The sequence below is a fragment of the Paraphaeosphaeria sporulosa genome (assembly GCF_001642045.1).
Source record: "Paraphaeosphaeria sporulosa strain AP3s5-JAC2a unplaced genomic scaffold CC84scaffold_4, whole genome shotgun sequence".
Taxonomy (NCBI): Eukaryota; Fungi; Ascomycota; class Dothideomycetes; order Pleosporales; family Didymosphaeriaceae; genus Paraphaeosphaeria; species Paraphaeosphaeria sporulosa.
Genome location: NW_017253363.1, coordinates 1,903,857 through 1,926,917, shown reverse-complemented (window position 1 = coordinate 1,926,917; position 23,061 = coordinate 1,903,857). Strand labels below are relative to the sequence as shown.

The 23,061-nt window shown below is 50.9% G+C and overlaps 11 protein-coding genes across 11 annotated transcripts; 5 read left to right on the top strand and 6 right to left on the bottom strand.

The window, feature by feature from the left end:
• Positions 1 to 313: 313 nt before the first annotated feature.
• Positions 314 to 4,218, top strand: CC84DRAFT_1258428 (bifunctional P-450:NADPH-P450 reductase). Its single transcript, XM_018184830.1, has 7 exons — positions 314 to 834; positions 892 to 978; positions 1,033 to 1,386; positions 1,434 to 1,837; positions 1,896 to 2,127; positions 2,184 to 3,106; positions 3,163 to 4,218. Exons 1-7 carry the CDS (start codon positions 459 to 461, stop codon positions 4,030 to 4,032), a joined length of 3,246 nt encoding a protein of 1,081 aa, XP_018037638.1. The 5' UTR covers positions 314 to 458; the 3' UTR covers positions 4,033 to 4,218.
• Positions 4,219 to 4,923: 705 nt separating this feature from the next.
• Positions 4,924 to 5,472, top strand: CC84DRAFT_1143690 (S-adenosyl-L-methionine-dependent methyltransferase; the record flags this gene model as incomplete). The annotated part of the gene is made up of 1 exon (XM_018176427.1): positions 4,924 to 5,472. Exon 1 carries the CDS (start codon positions 5,047 to 5,049, stop codon positions 5,470 to 5,472), a length of 426 nt encoding a protein of 141 aa, XP_018037637.1. The 5' UTR covers positions 4,924 to 5,046.
• A 97-nt stretch (positions 5,473 to 5,569) lies between these two features.
• Positions 5,570 to 8,863, bottom strand: CC84DRAFT_1216256 (alpha/beta-hydrolase; the record flags this gene model as incomplete). The annotated part of the gene is made up of 5 exons (XM_018182785.1): positions 5,570 to 6,563; positions 6,613 to 6,835; positions 7,971 to 8,086; positions 8,138 to 8,755; positions 8,805 to 8,863. The coding sequence occupies 5 exons, from the start codon at positions 8,861 to 8,863 to the stop codon at positions 5,570 to 5,572; spliced, it is 2,010 nt and encodes a 669-aa protein (XP_018037636.1).
• Positions 8,864 to 9,998: 1,135 nt separating this feature from the next.
• Positions 9,999 to 10,980, bottom strand: CC84DRAFT_1089320 (uncharacterized protein; the record flags this gene model as incomplete). Its single annotated transcript, XM_018174299.1, has 2 exons — positions 9,999 to 10,388; positions 10,444 to 10,980. The coding sequence occupies 2 exons, from the start codon at positions 10,978 to 10,980 to the stop codon at positions 9,999 to 10,001; spliced, it is 927 nt and encodes a 308-aa protein (XP_018037635.1).
• A 207-nt stretch (positions 10,981 to 11,187) lies between these two features.
• On the top strand, positions 11,188 to 12,377 carry CC84DRAFT_649951 (uncharacterized protein). Its single transcript, XM_018187004.1, has one exon. It carries the CDS (start codon positions 11,546 to 11,548, stop codon positions 12,323 to 12,325), a length of 780 nt encoding a protein of 259 aa, XP_018037634.1. The 5' UTR covers positions 11,188 to 11,545; the 3' UTR covers positions 12,326 to 12,377.
• Positions 12,378 to 12,428: 51 nt separating this feature from the next.
• CC84DRAFT_1175114 (uncharacterized protein) lies at positions 12,429 to 13,877 on the bottom strand (the record flags this gene model as incomplete). The annotated part of the gene is made up of 2 exons (XM_018180134.1): positions 12,429 to 13,174; positions 13,226 to 13,877. The coding sequence occupies 2 exons, from the start codon at positions 13,875 to 13,877 to the stop codon at positions 12,429 to 12,431; spliced, it is 1,398 nt and encodes a 465-aa protein (XP_018037633.1).
• A 777-nt stretch (positions 13,878 to 14,654) lies between these two features.
• CC84DRAFT_1143688 (uncharacterized protein) lies at positions 14,655 to 15,687 on the top strand. The gene is made up of 4 exons (XM_018176426.1): positions 14,655 to 14,918; positions 14,966 to 14,998; positions 15,081 to 15,476; positions 15,532 to 15,687. The coding sequence occupies exons 1-4, from the start codon at positions 14,686 to 14,688 to the stop codon at positions 15,554 to 15,556; spliced, it is 687 nt and encodes a 228-aa protein (XP_018037632.1). The 5' UTR covers positions 14,655 to 14,685; the 3' UTR covers positions 15,557 to 15,687.
• A 223-nt stretch (positions 15,688 to 15,910) lies between these two features.
• CC84DRAFT_1117472 (ribosomal protein L17) lies at positions 15,911 to 16,980 on the bottom strand. The gene is made up of 2 exons (XM_018175495.1): positions 16,658 to 16,980; positions 15,911 to 16,610 (listed from the first exon to the last, which is right to left on the bottom strand). The coding sequence occupies exons 1-2, from the start codon at positions 16,871 to 16,873 to the stop codon at positions 16,017 to 16,019; spliced, it is 810 nt and encodes a 269-aa protein (XP_018037631.1). The 5' UTR covers positions 16,874 to 16,980; the 3' UTR covers positions 15,911 to 16,016.
• Positions 16,981 to 17,084: 104 nt separating this feature from the next.
• Positions 17,085 to 20,312, top strand: CC84DRAFT_1258425 (ribonucleoside-diphosphate reductase large chain). The gene is made up of 3 exons (XM_018184829.1): positions 17,085 to 17,255; positions 17,345 to 17,502; positions 17,552 to 20,312. Exons 1-3 carry the CDS (start codon positions 17,237 to 17,239, stop codon positions 20,099 to 20,101), a joined length of 2,727 nt encoding a protein of 908 aa, XP_018037630.1. The 5' UTR covers positions 17,085 to 17,236; the 3' UTR covers positions 20,102 to 20,312.
• Positions 20,233 to 21,189, bottom strand: CC84DRAFT_1163478 (uncharacterized protein). The gene is made up of 3 exons (XM_018178275.1): positions 21,089 to 21,189; positions 20,670 to 21,034; positions 20,233 to 20,568 (listed from the first exon to the last, which is right to left on the bottom strand). The coding sequence occupies exons 2-3, from the start codon at positions 20,944 to 20,946 to the stop codon at positions 20,375 to 20,377; spliced, it is 471 nt and encodes a 156-aa protein (XP_018037629.1). The 5' UTR covers positions 20,947 to 21,034; positions 21,089 to 21,189; the 3' UTR covers positions 20,233 to 20,374.
• A 516-nt stretch (positions 21,190 to 21,705) lies between these two features.
• CC84DRAFT_1089420 (glycoside hydrolase/deacetylase) lies at positions 21,706 to 22,452 on the bottom strand (the record flags this gene model as incomplete). Its single annotated transcript, XM_018174305.1, has 1 exon — positions 21,706 to 22,452. One exon carries the CDS (start codon positions 22,450 to 22,452, stop codon positions 21,706 to 21,708), a length of 747 nt encoding a protein of 248 aa, XP_018037628.1.
• Between the last annotated feature and the right edge of the window lie 609 nt (positions 22,453 to 23,061).

Here is a 23,061-nt window from a genome sequence, read left to right as displayed (position 1 = left end):
CGAGCTTCATTTGGACAGTACTTTGTGTTCCGATAGGCGCCTCCTGAGGCAATTCACACCGATGAGGATTATGGTTCCGTTGGCCTCCGCCATCTGCGTCAGCTGCATGCGTCAACACACTACATTTGGGGGCAGCTGGCCCTCGGCCGAGCAATGTTCAGGGACGTCGAGTACCATGGTGCTCCTTGAAGGCTACAGCTTTACGTCTTTATGGAACACTAAAGAGGCGATCTGCTGCAGCCTCGTATGAACCCTGGCGAGGCTACACCTAGCTCGCTCTAGCTCGCTTCGACGGTACCTACGAGCCCCCATCCTTTGCGTCAACCGAATCTTGATAAAGTATATCTAGCATACGCAGGTGAATATACTCTCTGGTTGAATTAACTACTTTTCGTATCTTCTTATTCAATCTCGTATCTATCAACCTTTCCACGTTTTTATCATTGAGCATCCCCACAATGACCACTCCTATTCCAAGCCCACCAGCGCTGCCGCTTGTCGGCAATCTTCTCAACGTGACCGGTGCACAACCTGGAGAAAGTGCACTGAAACCATTTGAGCGACTTGCAGACGAATACGGTCCGATCTACTGCCTATGGCTCGGCGGGAGCGAACGCATCGTCGTGGCAAACTATGCACTTTTCGAAGAACTGTGCGACGAAACTCGCTTTCTCAAAACGGCGGGACAGGCACTGGAAGGACTCAATGAGCTACGCAACACCGGGGCGAGAGGCATGTTCACTTCTCCAAGCGAGAAAGACCCGGATTGGGGACAGGCGCATAGGATCTTGATGCCGGCATTTGGGCCTTTGGCCATACGGGATATGTTTGATGGTACGAAAGATAACACTGGTCCTAGTCTCAAGAAGATACTGACGTGATATACTATAGAGATGCACGATATCGCTAGTCAGCTTGCGCTGAAGTGGGCGCGTCTTGGCTCTGAATATAAGATCCCAGTGACCGAAGACTTTACGCGTAGGTCTCACGCTCGACATGTAAGGTTCCAGTGACTGAATACTTTACTTGTAGGTCTAACCTTAGATACTATCGCCATATGTGCAATGGACTACCGGTTCAATTCCTTCTACCAAGATGAGATGCATCCCTTCGTGCAAGCCATGATAGGTGTGCTGTCCGAGGGCGCCTCACGACTGAAAACGCCAAAGTTGGTGCAAAAGTTCATGTACAGGAGGAACGAGCAGTTGAGAATCGACTCCAAGTACCAGATGGACGTCGCAATAGATCTGGTGAAGAGGAGGCGAGAGCATCCGTCCGAGAAGAAGGACCTTCTCAACGCGATGATCCATGGCAAAGATCCAAAAACTGGAGAAGGGATGCGCGATGACTTGATTGCCGCGAACATGATCACATTCCTGGTTGCTGGTAGATTACTTGCTGTCTCTAGAGGAATTGCTGCTTATCTACTGCAGGACATGAGACTACGTCAGGCCTACTCTCGTTCGCGTTCTACTACCTACTCAAGAACCCTGCGACATACTTCAAAGCTCAACGAGAAGTTGACAATGTGGTCGGCCAAGGTAAAGTCACAGTCGACCACATGAAGCAGTTACACTACATCGAGGCTGTTCTGCGGGAAACGCTTCGGCTTGAACCTACAGCGCCTGCCTTCGTTAGAGGACCGCGACCCGAGAATACGGACCCATTTCCTACCATAGGAGGTGGAAAGTACGCATTGAAGAAAGATTCGCAGGTTATGTGTTTGCTTGGCAAGATACAGCGCGATCCCGCCGTTTATGGAGAGGATGCGAACGAGTTCCGACCGGAGAGGATGCTAGATGAGCATTTCAATAGACTGCCAAAGCATGCATGGAAGGTGAGTTGAATCTTGAGATTGCTCCGACACTCCGGCTTGAATACTGACCCTCGTTTGGCCATTCGGAACTGGGATGCGTGGCTGCATCGGACGACCATTTGCCTGGCAGGAAGCGCTTCTGGTCATGGCTATCCTGCTTCAAAACTTCGACTTCAGGCTGGACGATCCACGATATGACTTGAAAGTCAAGTCCGCATTGACAGTGAAGCCGGACGGACTGTTTATCAGGTCTTCGATGAGAGCTGGAATCACAGCTTCCGGACTGCAAGAGCGACTATCGGGCTCATCAGGTATGATATTAGAAAATCACTCTTGCTGAATATTGCTAATTGTCGTTGCGACTCAGACGGATCAAAACCTTCGCCTTCCCCTGACGACATATCTAAGTCTTTGAGAGGGATGCATGTCAGTGCTTGTTCGAGACGGAAGATGACCATCCTTTACGGTTCCAATACCGGGACGTGTCAAGCATTTGCGCAGAAGCTCGCCTCTGATGCCCATGCGCGCGGTTTCGATGCCAAAGTAGCCGACATGGACTCCGGCGTCAATTCTCTGCCAAGTAGTGAGCCAGTGGTGATCATTACAGCGTCTTACGAAGGCCTAGCTCCTGACAACGCTACTCAATTCGTGAGCTGGCTGGAGTTTCTGGATGATGTATCAGCATTAAGCGGTGTCCAATACTCTGTCTTTGGTTGCGGCCACAAAGACTGGAGCTCCACATTCCACCGGATACCCAAGCTGGTTGATTCAGAACTAGAAAAGTTAGGTGCAACAAGAATAGCTGAGCGTGGGTCATCCGATGCTTCTCAAGGAGATATGTTCACCGACTTCGAAACTTGGGAAGAGAACACCTTCTGGCCTGCGGTCACTGCCAATTTTGGCGCTGCTCCCGCATCTGCGCAACCTATAAGAAAAGGTCTCGACATAGAGATATCAACATGTGCCCGCGCAGTACAGCTGCAGCAGAACGTGAAGAACGGCAGCGTACTCAAAGCGTGGGTATTGACAGCCCCGGGGGAATCCGAGAAGCGCCACCTCGATATCAAGCTTCCGGAAGGGATGACGTACAGCACTGGTGACTACCTTACTGTGCTGCCATTGAACCCCGATGCTAGTGTTCACCGGGTACTCAAAAGATTCTCGATTCCTGGAGATGCAGTGATAACCATCAAGGACGGTGGTCCGGTTACATTGCCTACAGACAAACCTGTTTCTGCGTACGATCTTCTGAAGGGCTTTGTTGAGCTCTTACAGCCTGCCACGAAGAAGGTAAACTTCAATTTTTTTTTATCCCCTGCACTTCCGAGGCTAATAAAAAGATACAGGATCTACAAATATGCATCGAGCAGACAACAGACCCACAAGCCATCAAAAGTCTCGACATGCTCCACACATCCCTCTATCATGCAGAAGTACTAGCGAAGCGCATCTCCCTTCTCGACCTTTTGGAGGCTCATCCTGCGATTTCTCTTCCATTTGCCACCTTCCTTTCGCAGATGCCTCCGATGCGCTCGCGACACTACTCCATCTCTTCGTCTCCTCTACGGGACCCTTCTGTCTGCAGCATAACGTATGGTGTTCTCAACACCACTTCGCTAGCCGGAACGTCACATTTTCAAGGCGTGGCAGGCACCTACCTCTCCTCTTTGGGGCCAGGCGACGCTATCCAAATCAATGTTCGACCTGCGCCACCAGCATTCCACCTGCCGGCAAGCCCGACGATCCCGATTTTGATGTTCTGTAATGGGACAGGCTTAGCACCATTCCGCGGATTCATACAGGAGCGCGCAACCATGCTCTCGGCAAATCCAGATGCACGTCTCGCGCCTGCACTGTTGTTCATCGGGTGTCGGTCTCCGACAACAGACGCGTTGTACTATTCTGAGTTCGCCCAGTGGGCAAAGATGGGCGCTGTAGACGTGCGATACGCATACAGTCGTGAGTGGGGACACACCGACGCCCAGGGTTGTAAGTATGTTCAAGACCGCATGTGGAAGGACAGTAATGATGTGAGTGAGATGTGGAGGGCTGGTGCGAAAGTGTTTCTTTGTGGCGGTCCAGGAATGGTAGAAGGTATCAAAGTGAGTGCAAAACGAATCGTGGAGAACAGCATGGGCAGTGTAGATGATGAGGAGGTGGAGAACTGGTTCAAGGGACTTAGGAACGAGAGGATCGTGGTGGACGTCTTTGCTTGAGAGGTATGGTCAATGGCGATTTTCTCCCTGAATGATTGTCTCGCCAGCTTGAGCGTGCACACCACCTGCCTGAATCGCTCTACAAGATGGCGGACGTAAACATGAACACGTCAGATCCTTCAAATTTGGATCAAACACGACGTCAACGCAACGTACATTCTCTACTAATTGTGGAATCGACAGCATATAAATATTTGTGGTGGGATACAATGTATATCTTTCCTACCTACCAAACAGCTGGCACTCGCCAGGGGCTTCCATCATGGCGCTTAGTACAATCGTTGAGCTTTCGGATTTCATTGCGATGAATACAGGCAAGGTGGACGTGTACTCTTGAAAGAATGGCCGCCCATCGCTGTCCTTCGAGCCGTTTGCCTCGCCAGATCTACCATTGCTGTCGGAAGTCACACAGGCGGAGGCTGTGCTCGAAGCTTTGGACGAGCGGCAGGCCCTACTGATGGGTCCGATGCCTAAGATATTCCATGAACTGATACATACCGTACGCATCGACCCACATTCCCAAGAAGATATGGTGTTCTGGCTGGAAGGACAGCCCACAAGCTTGACGAGCCTTCACGAAATTATCCATCTCAGAATCGCGAACTTATTTGGTCTGACAGAAGTCCCTACATTCTCTAGTCTAACAGAAACATCACAATTGGATCTCGCAGAGACCGAAAGATTGGTTCGACACGCCGTGGCATCGCGTGCGCTGCTCGAACCCTCTCCGGGCGTTATTGCGCACTCAGCAGAGCAACGCCATCGCCAACATGGTAGTGGCCCGGCTCTGAAGAGCCAAATCAGACAGTATGGAATCCACCTTACCGTCGACAGTTTCTTTGCTAACTTGGGAAAGAATGAGGCAGCGGCGAAGCGCTTTGCAGACTCCATGAGCTTCTTTCGAGTGGAACCCGGAATTCAGGCCAATCTCATAGTAGACAACTATATCTGGGGACAGTACAAGTCTATCGTCGAGTTGGAGGTTGTAATGGTGCAATTGCCCTGTAGTTCACCATGCGCCATCTTGACATGACAGCTGTTGTCCTGGATTTACCCAAAATCATATTTGCTGCACCTAAGTCATCGGAGCGAGTCACCTTCGAAGCGAACGACTTCTTTGCACAAGAATCGGTGCAAAAGGCCGACTTATATCTTTCCCGGATGATCTTTCACAACTGGGGAGACAAATACTACTCCCAAATACTTCAAAACCTGATCTCTGCATTGAGGAAGGGGTCCAGGATTGCTATCAACGACCATGTAATCCCATCGCCGGGTGTACTCAGTCCTTACAAGGATTGGACAACGCGAGTCGTTGACCTCGTGATGAAGGAGTACTTCAATGCGAAGGAGCGTGATATCAGTGTTTGGATTAAGCTATTGAAGAAAGCGGACGGGCGATGTGAGATTCGAAATGTGATTAGGCTAGAAGGATCATAGTTCTAGATTATTGATGTGGAGTGTACTCGAACCGTGCTCGGAACTTACAATTCCAGTAGGAATTTGTTTTTAAAAAAGAAAATTACGAATACTGCTTCTAAGCTGGAAAATTGCAGCTGCTATCATATATCGAAGGATAAGCAACGCTGGTAGTACTTGAATTCCCATACGCCAGTCTCACTAAGCTCTCTGTACTTGAGCTATAGGCGGGCCAGCCATACTTTTCTAGACCATGAATAGGATCTGCGACAAAATTTGCCCAAGCTCCCCTCATATATCTTCCAAACTTCAGCTCCTCTTGCGTGCTGCCTGGTATCCCGTGACCATGCGGCACCGTATCAAACAAGACATTGACTTCTGCCCCATGATAAGCTCCAGTAGGAACTATTTTGGAAAGACGCATGTCTGCCCAATCGCCAAAATATCTGTAGCGCCATGTCGGTATGTTATACTGGGTGCTTATTTTCGCACGTGCGGCCACGGGACAGAAGAAGCGTGCACTTTGGAAGTCGCTCCAAAAGCTAGGAAGCACAACGCCTTTAAGTCGCTGGATCAGGTCGAATAGTGAAGCTTCAAAGTCGTTGTGCCCGATAAGCAAAGGTCGCTTGGTGAAGTTTCCGACCGCTGCCCGGGCTGGATAGTCTTTGAATACGGTAACTTCATCGACAAAGGGAGTGAATAAAACGGACCCAATAGAGACTTGAGTAGTTGCTCCCATTATCTCGCTGACGTTCTTTAGGCGCATGCATCTTAAAACCTCGTCTCGATTGCTCGTTGCATTACCACAGCCCAGCAGCCCAGTCGTGTTGAACCAGTTCTCAGCGGCGAGGTCCTCGGGGAGCGGTTCTACGAGCTGGACGGTCCCAGATTCCGCGATGAATCCAGCAACGATCGGGTCTCCGGTCCACGCGTAGGAATAGTAATCGACTGAGCCCCCACCCGCAGACTGTCCAGCGATGGTGATGCGCGAAGGGTCACCACCAAATTTCGCGATGTTATCGCGAACCCATTCAACAGCGAGGCGTTGGTCAAGCAAACCCAGATTCCCAGTGCCCGGAGCGCCAGGAAACCCAAGAATATTAACACGGTAGCTCATGCGGTCAGCATCTTCTCGACAGCGCCGTGGGAGTGAATCCATACTTGAACGTAACAACGACAATATCCTCTTGGTCAACAAACTTTGCACCATCGTAAGTCTTCGCATTGGCGCTCCCAGCCACGTACCCACCGCCAGGAACGAAAAGGAGTACTCCAGTCCGCCGGCCCTGTCCGACATTCTTGCTCCATATGTTCAGTGTAAGGCAGTCTTCACTGAATGTCTCATTGACTTGAGCGATTGCGTTGAAATACTCTACACCGGCCTCTGTAAAGTTCAGACCTGCATTAGGATCGGGAAGAAGATCGCTTGTGTATGTAGAATAAATTGGACATGAATTCCCCTAGCTTCCGTGTGAGTATGTCATGGAATGTAAGATTCGATGAGAGCACATACGAGCTTGTCGCCAAAAAACTTGTTCCCAGTTGATTCGTATCGTAGAGGAGGCGCGAAACGCAAATTGCTGATGGGCGGTTGCGCGTACGGAATTCCCAGGTAAGCAGTCACATTTGGCGCCCGTGGAGCTTTATGGCCTCGGACAAGGCCACTAGTGGTATGAAGTACCCCCGACAGATCAGCATATCCAGCTCCGACCAAGGTCACAGGTAGAGCCGAAAGAAATGCAATGACCTTCATAGTCGAATCCCGCAGAAAGGCTTCGAAGAGCCCGATCTTGTTAGACTGCGATTGCGTGGATGCGACAGGTGAGCAGAAAGGATTACGGAATTTGCAATGCTTCGAGTTTCTGAGCGACTTTTATGGGGGCCGTTCGCAATCTATTCACCCTTAAACGGCTAGTACGTTCCAAAGGCAAGGGCCTTCTCTACCCCGCTCGAATCCTGGCTGCGGTACGCAGCTGACAGGGGTACACAAGAAAGCAGGACTCATGGCTAAAACAAAGCTGGAGGCTGTTCACCCATTGAACACGGTATAAGTTCTAAGAGCAGTGTCTTACAAAGGGTAATATATAGGCCGAGTGAACTTAGCTCTTGTCCTGGTATTGTATTTCTTCCAGGGTAAGGAGTACTGAAACATATAGAGCTGTTCCGGTCAGGCTGACAAACTTGTTGGTAGTATCGATTGGTCGCTAGCTAAATTTCTCAATTACTATGTCAGCATTGCATGTCTGCCGTCTTTCGTTTCTTCCACCCTCGGTTGGACATCATATCATCGCGCTGGATGTACACTCGAACAGCATCCCAATACCTCCAAATTATGGCTGCACAGAACAGAAATTGAAAGAGAATGGCCATGAAGGTAATCCATGGAGCAACATGCCGAGTGTAGTGCATGAGCTCATGCTTGACGTCCAACATCTGCGGCAAGTGAAGGCCTCTCATACCCCACATAGACCAGCAGGCGCATGAGTTCATGATTCCCCATTGTGTGATGACTATCGTACCAACATTCATAAGTGCAGCAATCATGTCTTTGCAATATACGGCCCAAAAGAGACCTTGGGGCAACCATAGCTCGAAGCCACATTCGAGTAAGAAGCTGACGAGCCAGATGGTGAGCCTACCGTTCTTAATTAGTGATAAGCAATCCGACTCAGAAATCATGTCTTACATGACCGTTTGCGGGATGTGACGACAATTCATGCCATGTGGAGGAACGAAGTTGGACAAGACAATTGCCGTGAGGAAGCTAGCGCCAAGAGCTATTAACGCTACCATAACATAAGATACCATCTGCCAGTTGCTGATGTCCAGGGACCGCTGGCGACTGCTCCACTTTCTTGGTCTCCAATTGTTCAGGCCTCCGTGGATGGCACGCTCAATTCCTGTCTTGCACCATCCACTTTCTTCCCGGTGGGTTGCGGAGGGGCGTCGAGACAGCTGTCCATGGACCTGTGTAAGTTGGTATTCGAAAGCTTGTAACAAGCGCGGAATCGAACCCTCAGTCTGTGAGGCGCCAATCAGGGAACCAAGTACTACTGCCGAGGTGATCCAAAGGTACATTCCCGAAAACGCGATTGAATGGACCTCTACATTCGGCCAATTGTTCGAGCTCGGTTCAGACAAAGCCGCTTTCAGGAGTGCGATGAGCCAACCTCCAATAAAAAAACTTTCGGCCACAAACACTGGAAGAGACTTGGTGGCTCTGTCGGCTGCTAAACAATTCGCCGTTTCCTCGTAGATGTGGCGAATCTCGCTCTCATACTCGGGATGTCTCCGTGAAGTTACACTACGGGTTGTGTTAGCATATCATAGTAGTGATAGACTACTCTACTTACTAATCCCTACAAAAGCCTTGCACCTGGTATGACTTGCCGCACTCGTCGTATGATACCATTACGAGCGCCAAAGCTTTCCAAGTGAATACGTAGTCCCGGTCGTCCTCTTTTAGCCCAGATTCTTTGCAGATCTCCTTGGCTAGACAGGCTCTAGAATGACATGTAGCCAGCGTAAAAAGAACGCTTATCAGGGAATCAACTGGATCTCCAAGCAAGTGAATTACGGTCGCTGTCTCAACGTTGAAGCCCAATGGAACACGTGGGAATTGAACAGCGAGTTGGAATAGGGGAAGCTTCCATGTCACGATTCGAGTCCAGATATCTTCGATTGGGTATGGCGTCCAACCAGTCCAAATGGAGTTGGGAGTACCAGTCATGATCCGGCATGATTCAACAGTCAGCATTCCAGTTTCCTTGAAGAAAATGGTACTGTTCTTTGGACATGTTGAATTGAGATGTGTGTATTCTGCGAACAGTCCTTCGAAGCTGAAACCCTGCAGGGGCCGTCCGATCGTTGAGAGGGAGCAATTCATCTTGAAAGAGACGAAAAAGTCGAATTTCAGTCCTACATGTCCTTTTGCATCTTCGCTCACAGTATAAATATCTACATACTGTTTCAGCCTCGTGTTCATTCGAAGAGGTGATCGCGTAGAACGTACGTGGACACCGCCTCCATAAAGCAATCAACAAGAGGCTGTCAAGGGCAACGAGCGTGGCCAAAATCTGACCAATAGCTAAATCGTTTGCCGGAACTAAGTTTAGAGAACCTAAGCAGACAGCTTCGACAGCTGACCAGGTGCACGAGCATGAAACAACGATATACGGCCACACTAGTCCAGCATAGTGAATGACATACCTCAACTCTTCATCTTTTGTGGTGATTAGGGCCACAATCTCATTTCAGCTTACATGGAAAAAGTGTGGGATGCAGACCATGTGGCACACAGACAAGGCTGAAGCACGATCAGTCCTCACGCCCTCATGCGCCGCTCAGTGGCTGTGCACAGCACACCCGCACTCTATACCACAACGAAGATGGTCGCTTTTACTCTGATGGAAAGGTCAGCAGTTTTGCGCTCTTCTGCATATATCTTTTGCCAATACGATGGTCAGAATGTTGCGCTATTTTTTCATGCCTTCCCAATTGGCCGTGCTGGATGAGTCTAGCATTCTCAAGCAGTCTGCATCGTATTCTCACAGCTCGTCTCGCGGCCGTGCCCTACGCTCCGCCTCCGCCTCCGCCTCCGCGTCGACGAACTTTGGTGCATCACTTCCGAAAACCTGTCCTGAAGTCGCTTCCCCTTGCAGGACTGTAAGCAGCATATTTTCAACCACTTCAGCAACAATTTTTCTGCCTTGTAGATAAGTAAAGACATTGTCATTCATTGGCGCATGAACAGCTAATGCTGGAAACATGCCGTTTGCAAGTCCGAAGTTTGTCGCCATAGGTGCGTATTCGATTGCATCCGCGACACCGAATGTCACATACTGCTCGTATTTTCTTGCGAGAGGCGTGAGCTCATGACGCACAGACGTAGCTTCGCCCACTGTGGCGGCGAAGATATACGCGGAAAGTTTGCCCGGCTGATTGGGTCAGAGATATCTCAACGTGAGTATGAAGGTGTTACTGCTAACTCACCGCCATGTAGGCTTCTATGTTCCGCTCGCTGAAGTCGCGTATCACCATTTTCGGGGCCGTTGCTAAGAAAACCTCCACGTCTTCTTCTGTGAAGTGTCCTTTGAGGATTTTGTGGTCGCCATCAGTATTCTTATAGCATACAATAGACGGTATTGTAATGCCCTCTTGGCCCGCAATGTCTTCGCCTTGAGTATATCCGAAGACGAATTTCGCGTAGTATTTCTCCGCGATAGAGTAAAACACTCGGGTTAGTTCGCTCCACTCTCTTGACAGATATGCGACTATCGCAACATCATCAACCTTCTTGAAATTGCTCAACTGTTCGCCATTCCCTATAGCCGATAAAATAGCGTACTCATGCTTGATCAGAAACGATCTGATTGCATGCTCCGTTCTCCGACCGCGATATCTTATCAATGTTGCCTCCTCGCCAGTGAAACGATCTTCGGCTTTGCCTCTCTGAAATAAACGTATTGCTGGGTATTCATTCACATCGTACTGTCTGCAGAGGTTCACTTCGATATCGCAGTCTATCATGATGACTCTTGTTTGCAGCGGTCGGTCCTTGTGCAAGTTTTCGAGGAAACCGTAGTAGTCCTGGACCGATTCAGACGTCCGCGACGCGAAAACCAATAGAGCCCGACGGCTCTCCTTAATCACATAGTCGAGATCATTGCCGTTGAAATCTGCCCAAAGACTTCTGTTGGAGGCGAGTGCACATCGGATGGTAGCGGCAATCAACAGAAGACGTGAGACGATCAGCATCATTAATGCAACGAAGCCAGAGGAAACTGAGTTGGGGAACAGTGGGTTAAGGCAGAATGATTCCTGGCGATATTGAGGAAGATCTGAAGTTGTCGAGTTACGGAAGCTCCACGCCAAGTGGGGATCAAGCACATCCTCCCACATCGCGAGACGCTGGAACCCACTGCGTTTCAGAGTTGTGACGAGCATCAACCTGAGGATTATTTCCCCAACACGCCACGTTCGCAATCATTGTCATAATTGCGACATTTCAACTCCTTCTGTATTGAGTTTTGATCGGTCCATCACATTAGAATCTCTCCTACGCGCGCCTACTTGATTGACTGCCACATTCACTATGCTCAAATCATTTCTTACACTATCTCTCGTAGTTCTTCTCGCAACAGCGGCCTTAACTGAGAACTACACATGTCCCCAACATCTTTACAGCGTTCAGATCTTCTCCGAAGACCCACTCATCATTTACATACCTGACTTCCTGACTACAAGCGAAGCCCAACACCTCGAGTCCGTATCCGCGGGACGCTTCACCTCCTCACAAATCGCCGATCAATCCGGCCAACAGCAACTTGCGTCGACTCGCACATCAAGATCGACATCACTACATAGCGATGAAGTAGTAAGATGCATCGAAGAGCGCGCGCTGCAATTCCAAGGTTATGATATCCCGCGCACGCATCTGGAGCCTCTACAAGCAGTCCAGTATAGCCTCGGAGAGAAATATGCGCCGCACACGGATTGGTTCACTTCACCGCTCCAGACAACCTCGGAGTATGGCGGCAATCGGCTTTCGTCCTTCTTCGTGTACATCAGCACATCTGATGATATCGTTGGCGGTGGGACACAGTTTCCACTGCTCGATGCACCGAACGACGAGCGATGGTGCAAATACGTGAATTGCGATGCTGGCTGGGAGGACGGCGTAACTTTTCGACCGATTTCTCGAAACGCAGTGTACTGGCGCAACCTTCGAGGCGGGAAGGCTGGCAAAGGGAGGATGGGTGACCGGAGGACATTGCACTCTGGACAGCCGGTGCAGAGAGGGAAGAAGCTCGGTATGAATATATGGACGAGAGAGACTGAGTTGCACAGAATGTATAGAAGTGAGGTAATTTGAAAGATGGAAGGAAGAAACCGAGATGGCGTAACAAGGTGAGATCTCAGGAAATATAATGAGCTTAGCAGATAGATAATAATAGATTCATCATATATGTCGGCTCTCATAGCATGATCATTGCAAACCCAACACCAACAGCACCAGTGATTATAGCCCAAATGGAAATCACGGAAGGTATAGTAGCTGCTGCACTAGGCGCCATTTTGTCTGCGACACTTGAGCCAGCTGTCGCTGTGCATTGGTCCCCGCAAGAGTAGCCATTTGGACAGCAATTTCCACCCAGACTTGCGGCACAGCTGTACCATGCACTTGGGCAACTTCCGCCCTGCGAAGCAACACTTGCACCGCTCGGCGCCACAATCACGACTCCATTGGTATTAACAACAGTCGTGCTTGCGGTGGGCATGCATGCACCGGTTGTTTGGCAATCGGAACCGACGCGACAGCAGCCGGAAGGATAATACGCGCTGCACACGTAGAAGCCTGTAGGGCAAACGGAGTCATTTGGTGAAGACGAGGCTGGCGGTGCAGATGTGGAGCCAGAATCGCTTGTCGGGCGGACGGGAGCAGAGGGAGCCATGGTACTAGAAGTGTCGTCACCGAGACAAGAAGCACCTGCTGCACAGGTCCTTCCGTTCTGGCAGCAACCTCCTCCAACAGATGCTGGACACGAGAACCAGCCGGTGCTACATGTGCTGGATGTTGACGGTGTCGGTGTTGGTGAAGGCGAAGAGGATGCAGAGGACGATTGTGTAGTCGGGATTACAATGACACCGGTTGATGAGGCAGCACTAGTTGCTGATGTGGATGAAGGCTGGACGTATGTGACGGACGTTTCGACTGCAACGCCTATTAAAAGGTTAATTCCAATTGCTGCATTAATAAACGTTCGCCACTTACACCCAACACCCGAACAGCTGTATCCTGGCAGGCAACAACCTCCGTTCGGGGACTCTGGGCAGCTGGTATAACCTTCACCAGTGTTACAACTTATGCCTCCACTGCAACTTTCTCCGCTCGGACAACAACCCACAGGACCGAATCCCTGATCAGATATCTTTATGCATGTACTCCCTGTGCTGCAGCAACTATTCGCTTGCCCGATCGACGAGCAATCGTTTGTACCGGTGGGACACTTAAAGCCGCGCTTCAAGAGCATGTCTCTTGCCCGAAATCGTAGGTACGAGTCGAGGTGTAAGCCTTCCTCAACAGGTCGTAATGCTGCCTCAAATTGTCCCGTTATATTCGCCAGCTCTCTGCGATTGGTATTTGAGCGCTCGGCTGCCTCATTGTTTTCTATATCCGACGCAAATATCCAGTTGTCAAACATAAACATCTCGCCCGCATCGCTGCTCATCTTCTTCACACCAATGGGTTTCTCTCTTCTTATTTTCTCCTGTATGTCCAAACTGCGCTTTACATGGACCTTGTCCTCCGGAAAATACTTCATGTGCTTCGGCAGGTTGTGTGGCCATTGTGGTTCGGCGGTGGCAGACGTAGCGCAGATGAGTAGGATGGTAGGTGGAAGCGCGAGCAGGCTGGGTAACATCATGACTGTTCGTAAGGGCTGCAACGCGACAATGGTAGTACGAATATTTTAAAGGTCTAGATGTGATATATGCAGGAGGTCAAAAGGCGGTGGTAGGAACGCGGCTTGGTCCCGCTGCGATATGAGATCACTTGTGAGGTGGCTGGTCAGCCTCGAGTAATTGGCGAGGCTGGGATGCGTTGGCCGCTTGATGTCTGTGCCGTGGCAACGTGTACAAGGTACATCCTGAGAGCTTCAATTTAGTTACAGGCACAAAGAACGAAGGGTTTCGAAGCAAATCAGCGATGGACCAAAGTGATAGAAGTGGACGTAAGGATACTGTTCCGTTCCGTTCATTCCGAATCCTTGGCATGCGAGGACAGTAACGCAGCTAGCCAACTCAAGTTATACACCCGCAAAGCAAGGATCTATCGTAGGTACTGAAAAATAGCATGGCATAATGTATGTTTTAAGATTGATGATAACTGTGCTACCGTTTGCGCATTTGCATACCTACTCAAGTCTCAAGGCAGTAAGATATTACCGAAAGGTCGTCAGCTTGATGATAGCGTCGCTGTACTAGTCTTCGACGACGCGACCCATGATTAAGCTGAAATAAAATCGAATGCATTGGAGAGCAGCCGCATTCAAAATACAGGCTCTCTGGTGGAATGGTTCGTCGCTGGATGGATAACTACCCTTTCTCGCTTGCTCTTTCCCTGAGAAAAAGAACTATTCCAAATGAAGCTAGCCATCCTAAACTTTCCCCTCCATGGTCGTTCTACTTGTCAATGTATCAATCGTTCACCGCAATCAATTCGACGACCTAGCCATGTCCGATAGCGAAGAAAACAGCGTCTTCGGGGTGAGCGAGGACCTAGTTCCGCCTGCCTTGATTAAGTCTGCCGGGGTTTCAGAAGTAGACTTCGACGGCCTGCTGTCGCCACCACTGAAACTTCAGGAAGATCTGAAGAATGGCTGTGGTGGACAGTTGTGGCCAGCGGGCATGGTGCTAAGCAAATATATGCTGAGAAAGCATAAAAGTGATCTGAATGGAAAAGAAATGTAATCTTCCCTGTGAATCGTGATGATCTGCAGCTGACCTGGTTTAGTATTGAGCTTGGTGCTGGTGGTGGTCTTGTTGGGTGCGTGTCCAACCAACCTTACTGACTCTAAACACACCATAAGTGGTCTGAAAGTTCAAGGTCAAGTTCTGACGTGGCACAGCCTCGCCGTAGCCCTTGGCTGTGGGACCGATACAATCCTCCACATCACGGATCAAGAACCCATGTTCGAGTTGATGAAGCAGAACATCGTCCTCAACAACCTCACGTCAAAAGTCTCCGCCAAAATCTATGACTGGGGTCAGCCTACCCCATCTGGCCTGCCGAAGTACCCAGACATCATCCTAGCCGCCGACTGTGTTTACTTCGAGCCAGCGTTTCCACTGCTGCAGGAGACGCTCAAGGATTTGATTGGAGAAAAGACTGTTTGCTACTTCTGTTTCAAGAAGAGGAGGAGAGCAGATCTGCAGTTTATGAAAGTAGCGAGGAAGATGTTCGATGTGAAGGAAGTGGAGGATGATCCAGACAAGAAGATATACTCAAGACAAAGCTTGTTCCTGTAAGTTAATTTGTATCTCATCTTCAAGTCGAAAATTTTTGCTGATATTTCTTAGGTACCGCGTCACGAAGAAGGCTTGAAGTAGCCCTAGCATTAGAGATTCGATATGATCAGCAAAACCAACCTCAAAAAGAACCCGTCGTTGTGGCGTGGACTATTCCCTCGTCTCGCCATATTTGCTCTATCTGAAATACATCGTGTTACCACAGATATCTATACGTTCTCTAGTGACACTCTAATGAAGATCTCTGGGTGCGGGTCATGCTGTCGAATCACATCATACTCATTTTCATCTGAATGACAAGCGAAGCAGTGCCTGAGTACGAGCCTTGTGATACACCTACTGCCTACCGCTGCTCGTGGTGGCAGAGAGATGCCATAGCTACATCATGCCGACATTTTCTACTTTGTTTACTCTTTAGAGCGTGTCGATCCAATTGTTGACGTTGACTTCATGGATGACCCGAGTTCAGCATTGAAAGGTTGTATACAGGGTATTGAAGTCTACTATGAAGACAGTATAGTACAGAGGATGCAGCTCTAAGCTGACTGAAGAGCTTTGGGCTGTTTCTGTTGTTTCTTTTGTGCCTTCTCGGCCTCCAAACGCGCACCTTCCTTGGACTTGTTCTTTTGACGTTCCACGATATCCCGTACATTCCAAATCTTTGTGCCTTTCTGAAGCACTCCACCGTGTAACATCTTGACGGGATTCGGCAGCTCGCCATCGTTGACAGGTTCGGGCAGATGCCTATCCCTCACCTGCCTCTCTTCCAGTAGGTACACCCTCCTCGGCCCTAGCAGCGTTCTGGTGTCCCACCTCTTCTTCTTGCCCTCCCTCATCTTCTCGACCATGTTCCGCAGATGCTCAACTCCATCCTGCCGAAATTGCGTGACCTTCTTCACATTCTTCGCTGTAAGTTCGTTCATGCGCGTAGTTTCTGGTAGGTTTGATAGCGTCTTCGCGGTCATGGCAAAGCGCATGTCTTTCGGTCCGTCAACCAATTCGAGAATGGCAGATTCGGCTTGGTCTTCCTTTGTAGGCTCGATGCGGAGCACGCGCGTGTAGCCACCTGGGCGCTCGAGGTAGCGCTCTCTTATGGGACCAAAGAGCTTTGGGACCAGTTCATTGGGCTCCTGGAGATTGTTAGCTTACGGCAGGGGGGCTACAACAATAGCCGTACAAAGAATATCTGATGCGCTCTCCGTCGCGTCGCTTCCGTGTTCTTCTTTCCCAATGTAACAAGTTTCTCTGCCAGTCTCTGCGCCTCCTTCGCCTTGTGCCATGTTGTCGTTATCGATTCCTGCTTGAAGAGCGAGGTGACGAGGTTTCGGAGAAGCGCTTGTCGATGCGACGACGACCGGCTCAAATGGCGGTATTTCATGTGCCCGCCCGCCATGGTGGGCAGCGAAGAGGATCAGCGGCGGGAAAAGAAAGGAATTGAGTCGAATAGTCCCAGCTGCAGATGACGCGGAGCTCCCCAATCGCTTGCCGTCCGTTCATTGCCATCGCGCGGTCCTGAAAAGTATCGGCGAAACGTGTTGCCGCGCCCGCCTAGCGTGATGGCACGTGCGCTGACCAAGCAACCACTTTCCACTTTAAGTGGCAAGGAAGGCGCGTCCTGACCGTGCGTGTCCCGCGCGTGTTTTGCTTCGACGCGTCTTGATTTAAAAGCCTCCCACCCCTCTTCCCAGGCCGCTTTCACACCCATTCTTCACGCGTCGAGATACCCACATCCACCTAATTACTTTACGCTTCCAAGATGTTTGTTCACAAGCGCGGTATGTACGACCTGCATGCATGATCCCATTGTGATTTCTACCCCTGCTGCCACCTGCATGCTGTCGACAAAACTGACATGGTGCTTCAGATGGACGTAAAGAGCGCGTTCAGTTCGACAAGATCACAGCCCGAGTGTCGAGGCTATGTTACGGCCTCGACCCGGACCATGTCGACCCTGCTGCCATCACAATGAAGGTCATCTCGGGTGTCTATCATGGTGTCACGACGGTCGAGCTGGATAACTTGGTACGTGCATGCTGTCTCGATGTGTAGTAACAGGACTAACCATCCCAAGGCCGCTGAGACAGCAGCATACATGACTGTCACACATCCCGACTATGCAATTCTCGCCGCGCGTATTGCCGTGTCCAACCTCCACAAGCAGACTAAGAAGCAATTCTCGTCTGTGGTACAAGACCTGCACGATTATATCAACCCAAAGAATAACAAGCACCAACCGATGATATCGGATGAGGTCTACAACATCATACAAAAGCACGCCGAAGAGCTCAACTCGGCTATTGTATACGACCGCGACTTCAACTACCAATTCTTTGGGTTCAAGACCCTGGAGCGATCATACCTTCTCCGCATCAATGGCAAGGTAGCCGAGCGTCCACAGCACATGCTGATGCGTGTAGCTGTGGGCATCCACGGCGAGGATATTGAGAAGGCTATCGAGACCTACGACATGATGTCGCAGAAGTTCTTCACGCACGCTTCGCCAACACTTTTCAATGCGGGTACACCGTCTCCTCAAATGTCGTCTTGCTTCCTGATCGACATGAAGGAAGACAGCATCGAGGGTATCTACGACACGTTGAAGACGTGCGCCATGATCTCCAAGACTGCTGGCGGTATTGGTCTGAACGTGCACTGCATTCGTGCCACCGGCTCATACATCGGAGGAACCAACGGTACCTCCAACGGTCTCATTCCTATGCTTCGTGTCTACAACAACACTGCTAGGTACGTTGACCAGGGTGGCAACAAGCGTCCGGGTGCCTTCGCCATCTACCTGGAGCCGTGGCACGCAGACGTGTTTAGCTTCCTTGACTTGCGAAAGAACCACGGCAAGGAGGAGGTACGTGCGCGTGACCTGTTCTATGCTCTTTGGGTACCGGACCTGTTCATGAAGCGTGTCCAAGAGAATGGCGAGTGGACTCTGTTTTGTCCCAGCGAGGCCCCTGGTCTCGCAGATGTCTACGGTGAGGAGTTCGAGGCTCTGTACGCCAGGTACGAAGCTGAGGGCCGTGGACGTGAGACCATCCGTGCCCAGAAGCTGTGGTATGCTATCCTCGAGGCTCAGACTGAGACCGGAAACCCCTACATGCTCTACAAGGACGCTTGCAACCGCAAGAGTAACCAGAAGAACCTCGGAACTATCCGCAGCTCCAACCTCTGCACTGAGATCATCGAGTACACCGCCCCTGACGAGGTCGCCGTATGCAATCTTGCCTCTCTCGCCCTCCCTAGGTTTGTCGACGAGAAGAATGGCGTGTTTGACTTCCAGAAGCTTCACGAAGTCACTCAGATTGTCACTCGCAACTTGAACAAGATCATCGAGGTCAACCACTACCCCGTCCCGGAGGCTCGTAAGAGCAACTTCAGGCACCGGCCCGTCGGTCTCGGTGTACAAGGTCTTGCTGATACCTTCCTGTCTCTTCGTATGCCTTTCGAATCTCCCGAGGCTAAGAAACTCAACATCCAGATCTTTGAGACCATCTACCACGCAGCTTTGACTTCGTCCTGCGACCTGGCCAAGGAGCTCGGACCGTACGAGACATATGAAGGGTCTCCTGTTTCTCAGGGCATTCTCCAATACGACATGTGGAACGTCACCCCCACCGACTTGTGGGACTGGGCGTCTTTGAAGGAGAAGATTGCCCAGCACGGTGTCCGCAACTCTTTGCTCGTGGCACCCATGCCGACAGCCTCTACTTCGCAGATCCTCGGGTACAACGAGTGCTTCGAGCCCTACACTTCCAACATCTACTCTCGTCGCGTGTTGGCTGGTGAGTTCCAGGTCGTCAACCCTTGGTTGCTCAAGGATCTTGTCGACATGGGCCTCTGGTCAGACAACATGAAGAACCGAATCATCGCCGATGGTGGTTCCATCCAGCGCATCCCCAACATTCCCGATGAGATCAAGGCCCTGTACAAGACCGTTTGGGAAATCTCGCAGCGTAACATCATTCAGATGTCCGCTGACCGTGGTGCCTTCATCGATCAGTCTCAGTCGCTGAACATTCATATGAAGGAGCCTACCATGGGCAAGATCACGTCCATGCACTTTGCCGGTTGGAAGCTTGGGCTGAAGACTGGATTGTACTACCTACGAACCATGGCTGCCTCTGCTCCTATCCAGTTCACTGTAGACCAGGAGGCGTTGTTGGTCCAAGACACCAACGTCGCTAAGTCCCTTGCGGGCAAGCGACGACTCCTTGGTGCTAGCACCTCACCGTCACCGACTCCTATTCCTCAGCCAATGTTCGCCTCCAAGACTGCCAATGGCGCTGCCAACGGAGTTGCGTCGCCCAACGGTGTCCCAACCCCATCAGCAACACCGCCTATCAGCTCAGAGAATAAGCAGTTGAACGGCACAGCTAAGGACGCGCTCGCCAACAAGCCTTTCAAAGCTGACGTGCCTGAGGGGGAGAGCCCCAAGGTCATTGCAGCCGAGTCTACTGGCAAGCTTCCCGATGACGAGGCTCTGCCGGAAGCAGCGTCCACGCAGGAGGAAGATGGCAAGGAGAGCACCGATCGCGAGGGAGACATATACTCCGACGCTGTTCTCGCTTGCTCAATAGAGAACAAGGAGGCTTGCATCATGTGCAGTGGTTAGAGGCGAGAGTTTATGATGCGACGTGTACAGGTAGATATTTCACGGAGATGGACAGGCGACTGTCTTGTACTATTTCCACGTGTTCATGGCTATGGCGTTCATGGGTACCGACTTGGTTAACGCGGAGGAAATGATTGATTTACGATGTTGGCATGTTATTTAGCTTGAGCACAACTTAATTCAGACAGTAACATTATTCGTTCCGTTATTGAACCTCTTCGAAAAAGGCGAAATTCGTCCTCTATGCAATGCAACGCACCTCCTTCTCTCAGCCTACAAGGCCTTCCTCAACGCGCTCTTGAACGGAATAATCTGCACTTTACTCCAATCCCACACCTCCCCCTTGACGTAAACATCCTTCTTAAGCCTCTCCACAACCTCCTCCCGCGAGCTCGCCCCAATCAGCATCGCAGACCCCTTCATCTTCGGTGCCTGGCCCTCTGTGATCGGCTCTTCTAGCATCGCGCCTGCAAAAAGGACTATCAGCATCTATGAACCCCAACCAAGCTTCCACTGAGGAGCATGACACAAAGAGACATGCGGGAGAGAGCAGGGTATGTAAACGTACCACCCCACAGCCAGAAACTCTCATCATCCTTCTTCAACCCGGCAAGATGCTCCCCGCGGACGGCAAGCCGCTTCTCGAGCGCGCCCTCAAAGTCCGGCGCAATGACGAGCCACTCCTGCAGCGGCGCAGCGGAAGATGCCATTGTCCTGCTGAGCCCAAAGCGGGGACGTGTGTTTGTCGGTCGTGGTGCGAAGCGCGTGCAGGTGAGAGGTCGGCGTGGTGTAGCTACGGATGTTGGGAGGCGGGTGCAGAGTCGGAGGAGGGAGGGAGGTGGCATGCGGGCGGAAGGGCGAGGGGGTGTGGGGTCGTGGTGGTGGGGAGCGTGGAGCGTGGAGCTTGGAGCTTGAAGCGCTGCTGATGCTGTGCTGTGCGGGTCAGCGACGGACGATACGATGCATGTGGAGATCAATTAGACTTACATGTATGGGAGGCTAGGGCGCTGAAAGCGAATTGAAAGCTATGTGCGGGACGTCTGTCAAAGTTGTCACCCGAAAGGCGTGGGCGCGTGCGACAGGGCGTGGGCCCCGCGGAGGTACGATGCCGGGTGACGGATTAAGAAGTTCCGAGGTTGCAAGTCCTCCCAGTCTGAAAAAGCGACGTTTGAACATGAAGACTTATTCACTGCATTTTTCGAGCCTGTAGGAGCTTTCAATGTATCGAATTTGAGTCTATATTAGCATTGCAGCTTGTTGCTACGTATGCGTACCAGGGATATGCGGGTGGGTATGCGTTGCATATGGTATTGGGTCTCATTGAAACCTCGTCGCTAAGTTAGTTCTAGTTAGGCGTAACTAGACAGGAGGTGTCCATCTCCAAGTAATCCGGTGAGAGGCAAATGCGCACTCTGCTTCCACACGCCCGTCATCCAGCAGGCCGAAACTCCCAACTTTCGATGGATCTCGAAATGTAGCGGCTGATCACCTTCTCAGGTGGCAGGCCTCGAGCCAATCTCGGGCGAAGGTGTGCTCTCCCCAACCGAATCGCATCGACCTCTGATACCCTTCCGACAAAATTTAATACCAGCGATACCTCCTCTTCAGTCTATAATTATCCTCGCCTGGAACTCACTCTCCGCCTGCTCCAACAAATCCGAAACAGTCGTAATCCTCCAACCCCTTCTCTTCATCTCCGGCACCACCTTCCTCAACATCGGCACCGTCCAACTCCTCCTATCATGGCAAATGATAATCCCACCAGGCTTCAGCATACTCAGTATATGCTTTGCATTGACCCTCCAGTACGGAATCTGCGGATCATGCGGGTAGATGTCGCCCAGCACCAAACGGTAACCCAAGTCCTTGACCAACGCGCGCATCCGCGCAGAGAAGAAGCCCGACCCAGGGCGGAAGTAGCGTGCTGGCTCGCCGGAGACGCTGGACTGAGCATATGCGTTGGCAATCATACTCTCCACATCCTTGATCTGGGCTTTCAATTCCTCATCGGTGAGAGACCTTGACGCCTCATCATGCATAGCGTGATTCCCCAGTTCCATGCCCGCCTCCACCAACTTTGTCAGCTCCCCCTCCCTCCCATCAACTTGCCCGCCTATAACAAAAAACGTAGCTTTCGCATCGTTCTCCTTTAGAATCTCCAGAATTTGGTTGGTGTAGTAGCTCGGCGCATCATCGATCGTGAGCGCGATGACCTTCTCTTTTACATTGTCCGCGTGAAACAGTACGTCTGGCCAACGCGTCTGAAAGTAATGAATTAGGAAAGATGGCGGCTTGTAGATGATGTAAAAGGGAGTGACGAAGGTGAGCAGGGTGAGCAGGGCGATGAGCATGGTTAGGAGGCGGGAGCGGCGAGCACGCCGGGAAAGGCCGGTGGGGTAGCGGAAAAGCCGGATGGAGGGGCGCGGCATGGTGGGTGGGACATTTTAAGGAGAATTGTTCATTGTTTTGTAGATCGTGTCATGTGGATGGCTGTTGTGAAGCGGTGGTGATAGTCAGTGGAGCCCTGGCTCGGGGGTTTAGCTGCATGGGGCGTAGCCTCGCACGTGACCGTAGCTGTGCTTAAATATTCTCCGATGTTGGATCTTCAGACGGGAATCGCAAAACCTCGAGTTTTCATCTCCTTTCAATCTCTAGGCGTACAGATAAGGCTTTATCGATCCTCGTCATCGCCTTCTCAGATGTTTAGACGTGAATGTAGATGATTTGTGACCGCCTGTTGTGTACGCTATAGGAAATACGCAGAGTTTTGCCCTCAGGCCAAAGGCTCCATGCTAGGCGTTGCTTGCGCCCAGCTAATGATCTTGTTGAGGCTATCGATCTCAATGTAAACGGAATAAAATTGTCACGCTTGTTCGAACTCTCCCACTTCGAAACAGGCCCTCTATGGACGTTCCAAGAGCAAAGTGAGCGTTTTAATTGACCTGACAGCCTTCACCACA

Coding starts and splice junctions, on each gene's coding strand:
- CC84DRAFT_1258428 (XM_018184830.1), top strand. CDS start 459: ATGACCACTCCTATTCCAAGCCCACCAGCGCTGCCGCTTGTCGGCAAT. Junction 835..891: donor CATACGGGATATGTTTGATG/GTACGAAAGATA, acceptor GATATACTATAG/AGATGCACGATATCGCTAGT. Junction 979..1,032: donor AGTGACCGAAGACTTTACGC/GTAGGTCTCACG, acceptor CTTTACTTGTAG/GTCTAACCTTAGATACTATC.
- CC84DRAFT_649951 (XM_018187004.1), top strand. CDS start 11,546: ATGCTCAAATCATTTCTTACACTATCTCTCGTAGTTCTTCTCGCAACA.
- CC84DRAFT_1143688 (XM_018176426.1), top strand. CDS start 14,686: ATGTCCGATAGCGAAGAAAACAGCGTCTTCGGGGTGAGCGAGGACCTA. Junction 14,919..14,965: donor GATCTGAATGGAAAAGAAAT/GTAATCTTCCCT, acceptor GACCTGGTTTAG/TATTGAGCTTGGTGCTGGTG. Junction 15,477..15,531: donor TCAAGACAAAGCTTGTTCCT/GTAAGTTAATTT, acceptor GATATTTCTTAG/GTACCGCGTCACGAAGAAGG.
- CC84DRAFT_1117472 (XM_018175495.1), bottom strand. CDS start 16,873: ATGGCGGGCGGGCACATGAAATACCGCCATTTGAGCCGGTCGTCGTCG. Junction 16,611..16,657: donor GAGCGCATCAGATATTCTTT/GTACGGCTATTG, acceptor AACAATCTCCAG/GAGCCCAATGAACTGGTCCC.
- CC84DRAFT_1258425 (XM_018184829.1), top strand. Junction 17,503..17,551: donor CGGTCGAGCTGGATAACTTG/GTACGTGCATGC, acceptor AACCATCCCAAG/GCCGCTGAGACAGCAGCATA.
- CC84DRAFT_1163478 (XM_018178275.1), bottom strand. CDS start 20,946: ATGCCACCTCCCTCCCTCCTCCGACTCTGCACCCGCCTCCCAACATCC. Junction 20,569..20,669: donor GAGTTTCTGGCTGTGGGGTG/GTACGTTTACAT, acceptor TCCTTTTTGCAG/GCGCGATGCTAGAAGAGCCG.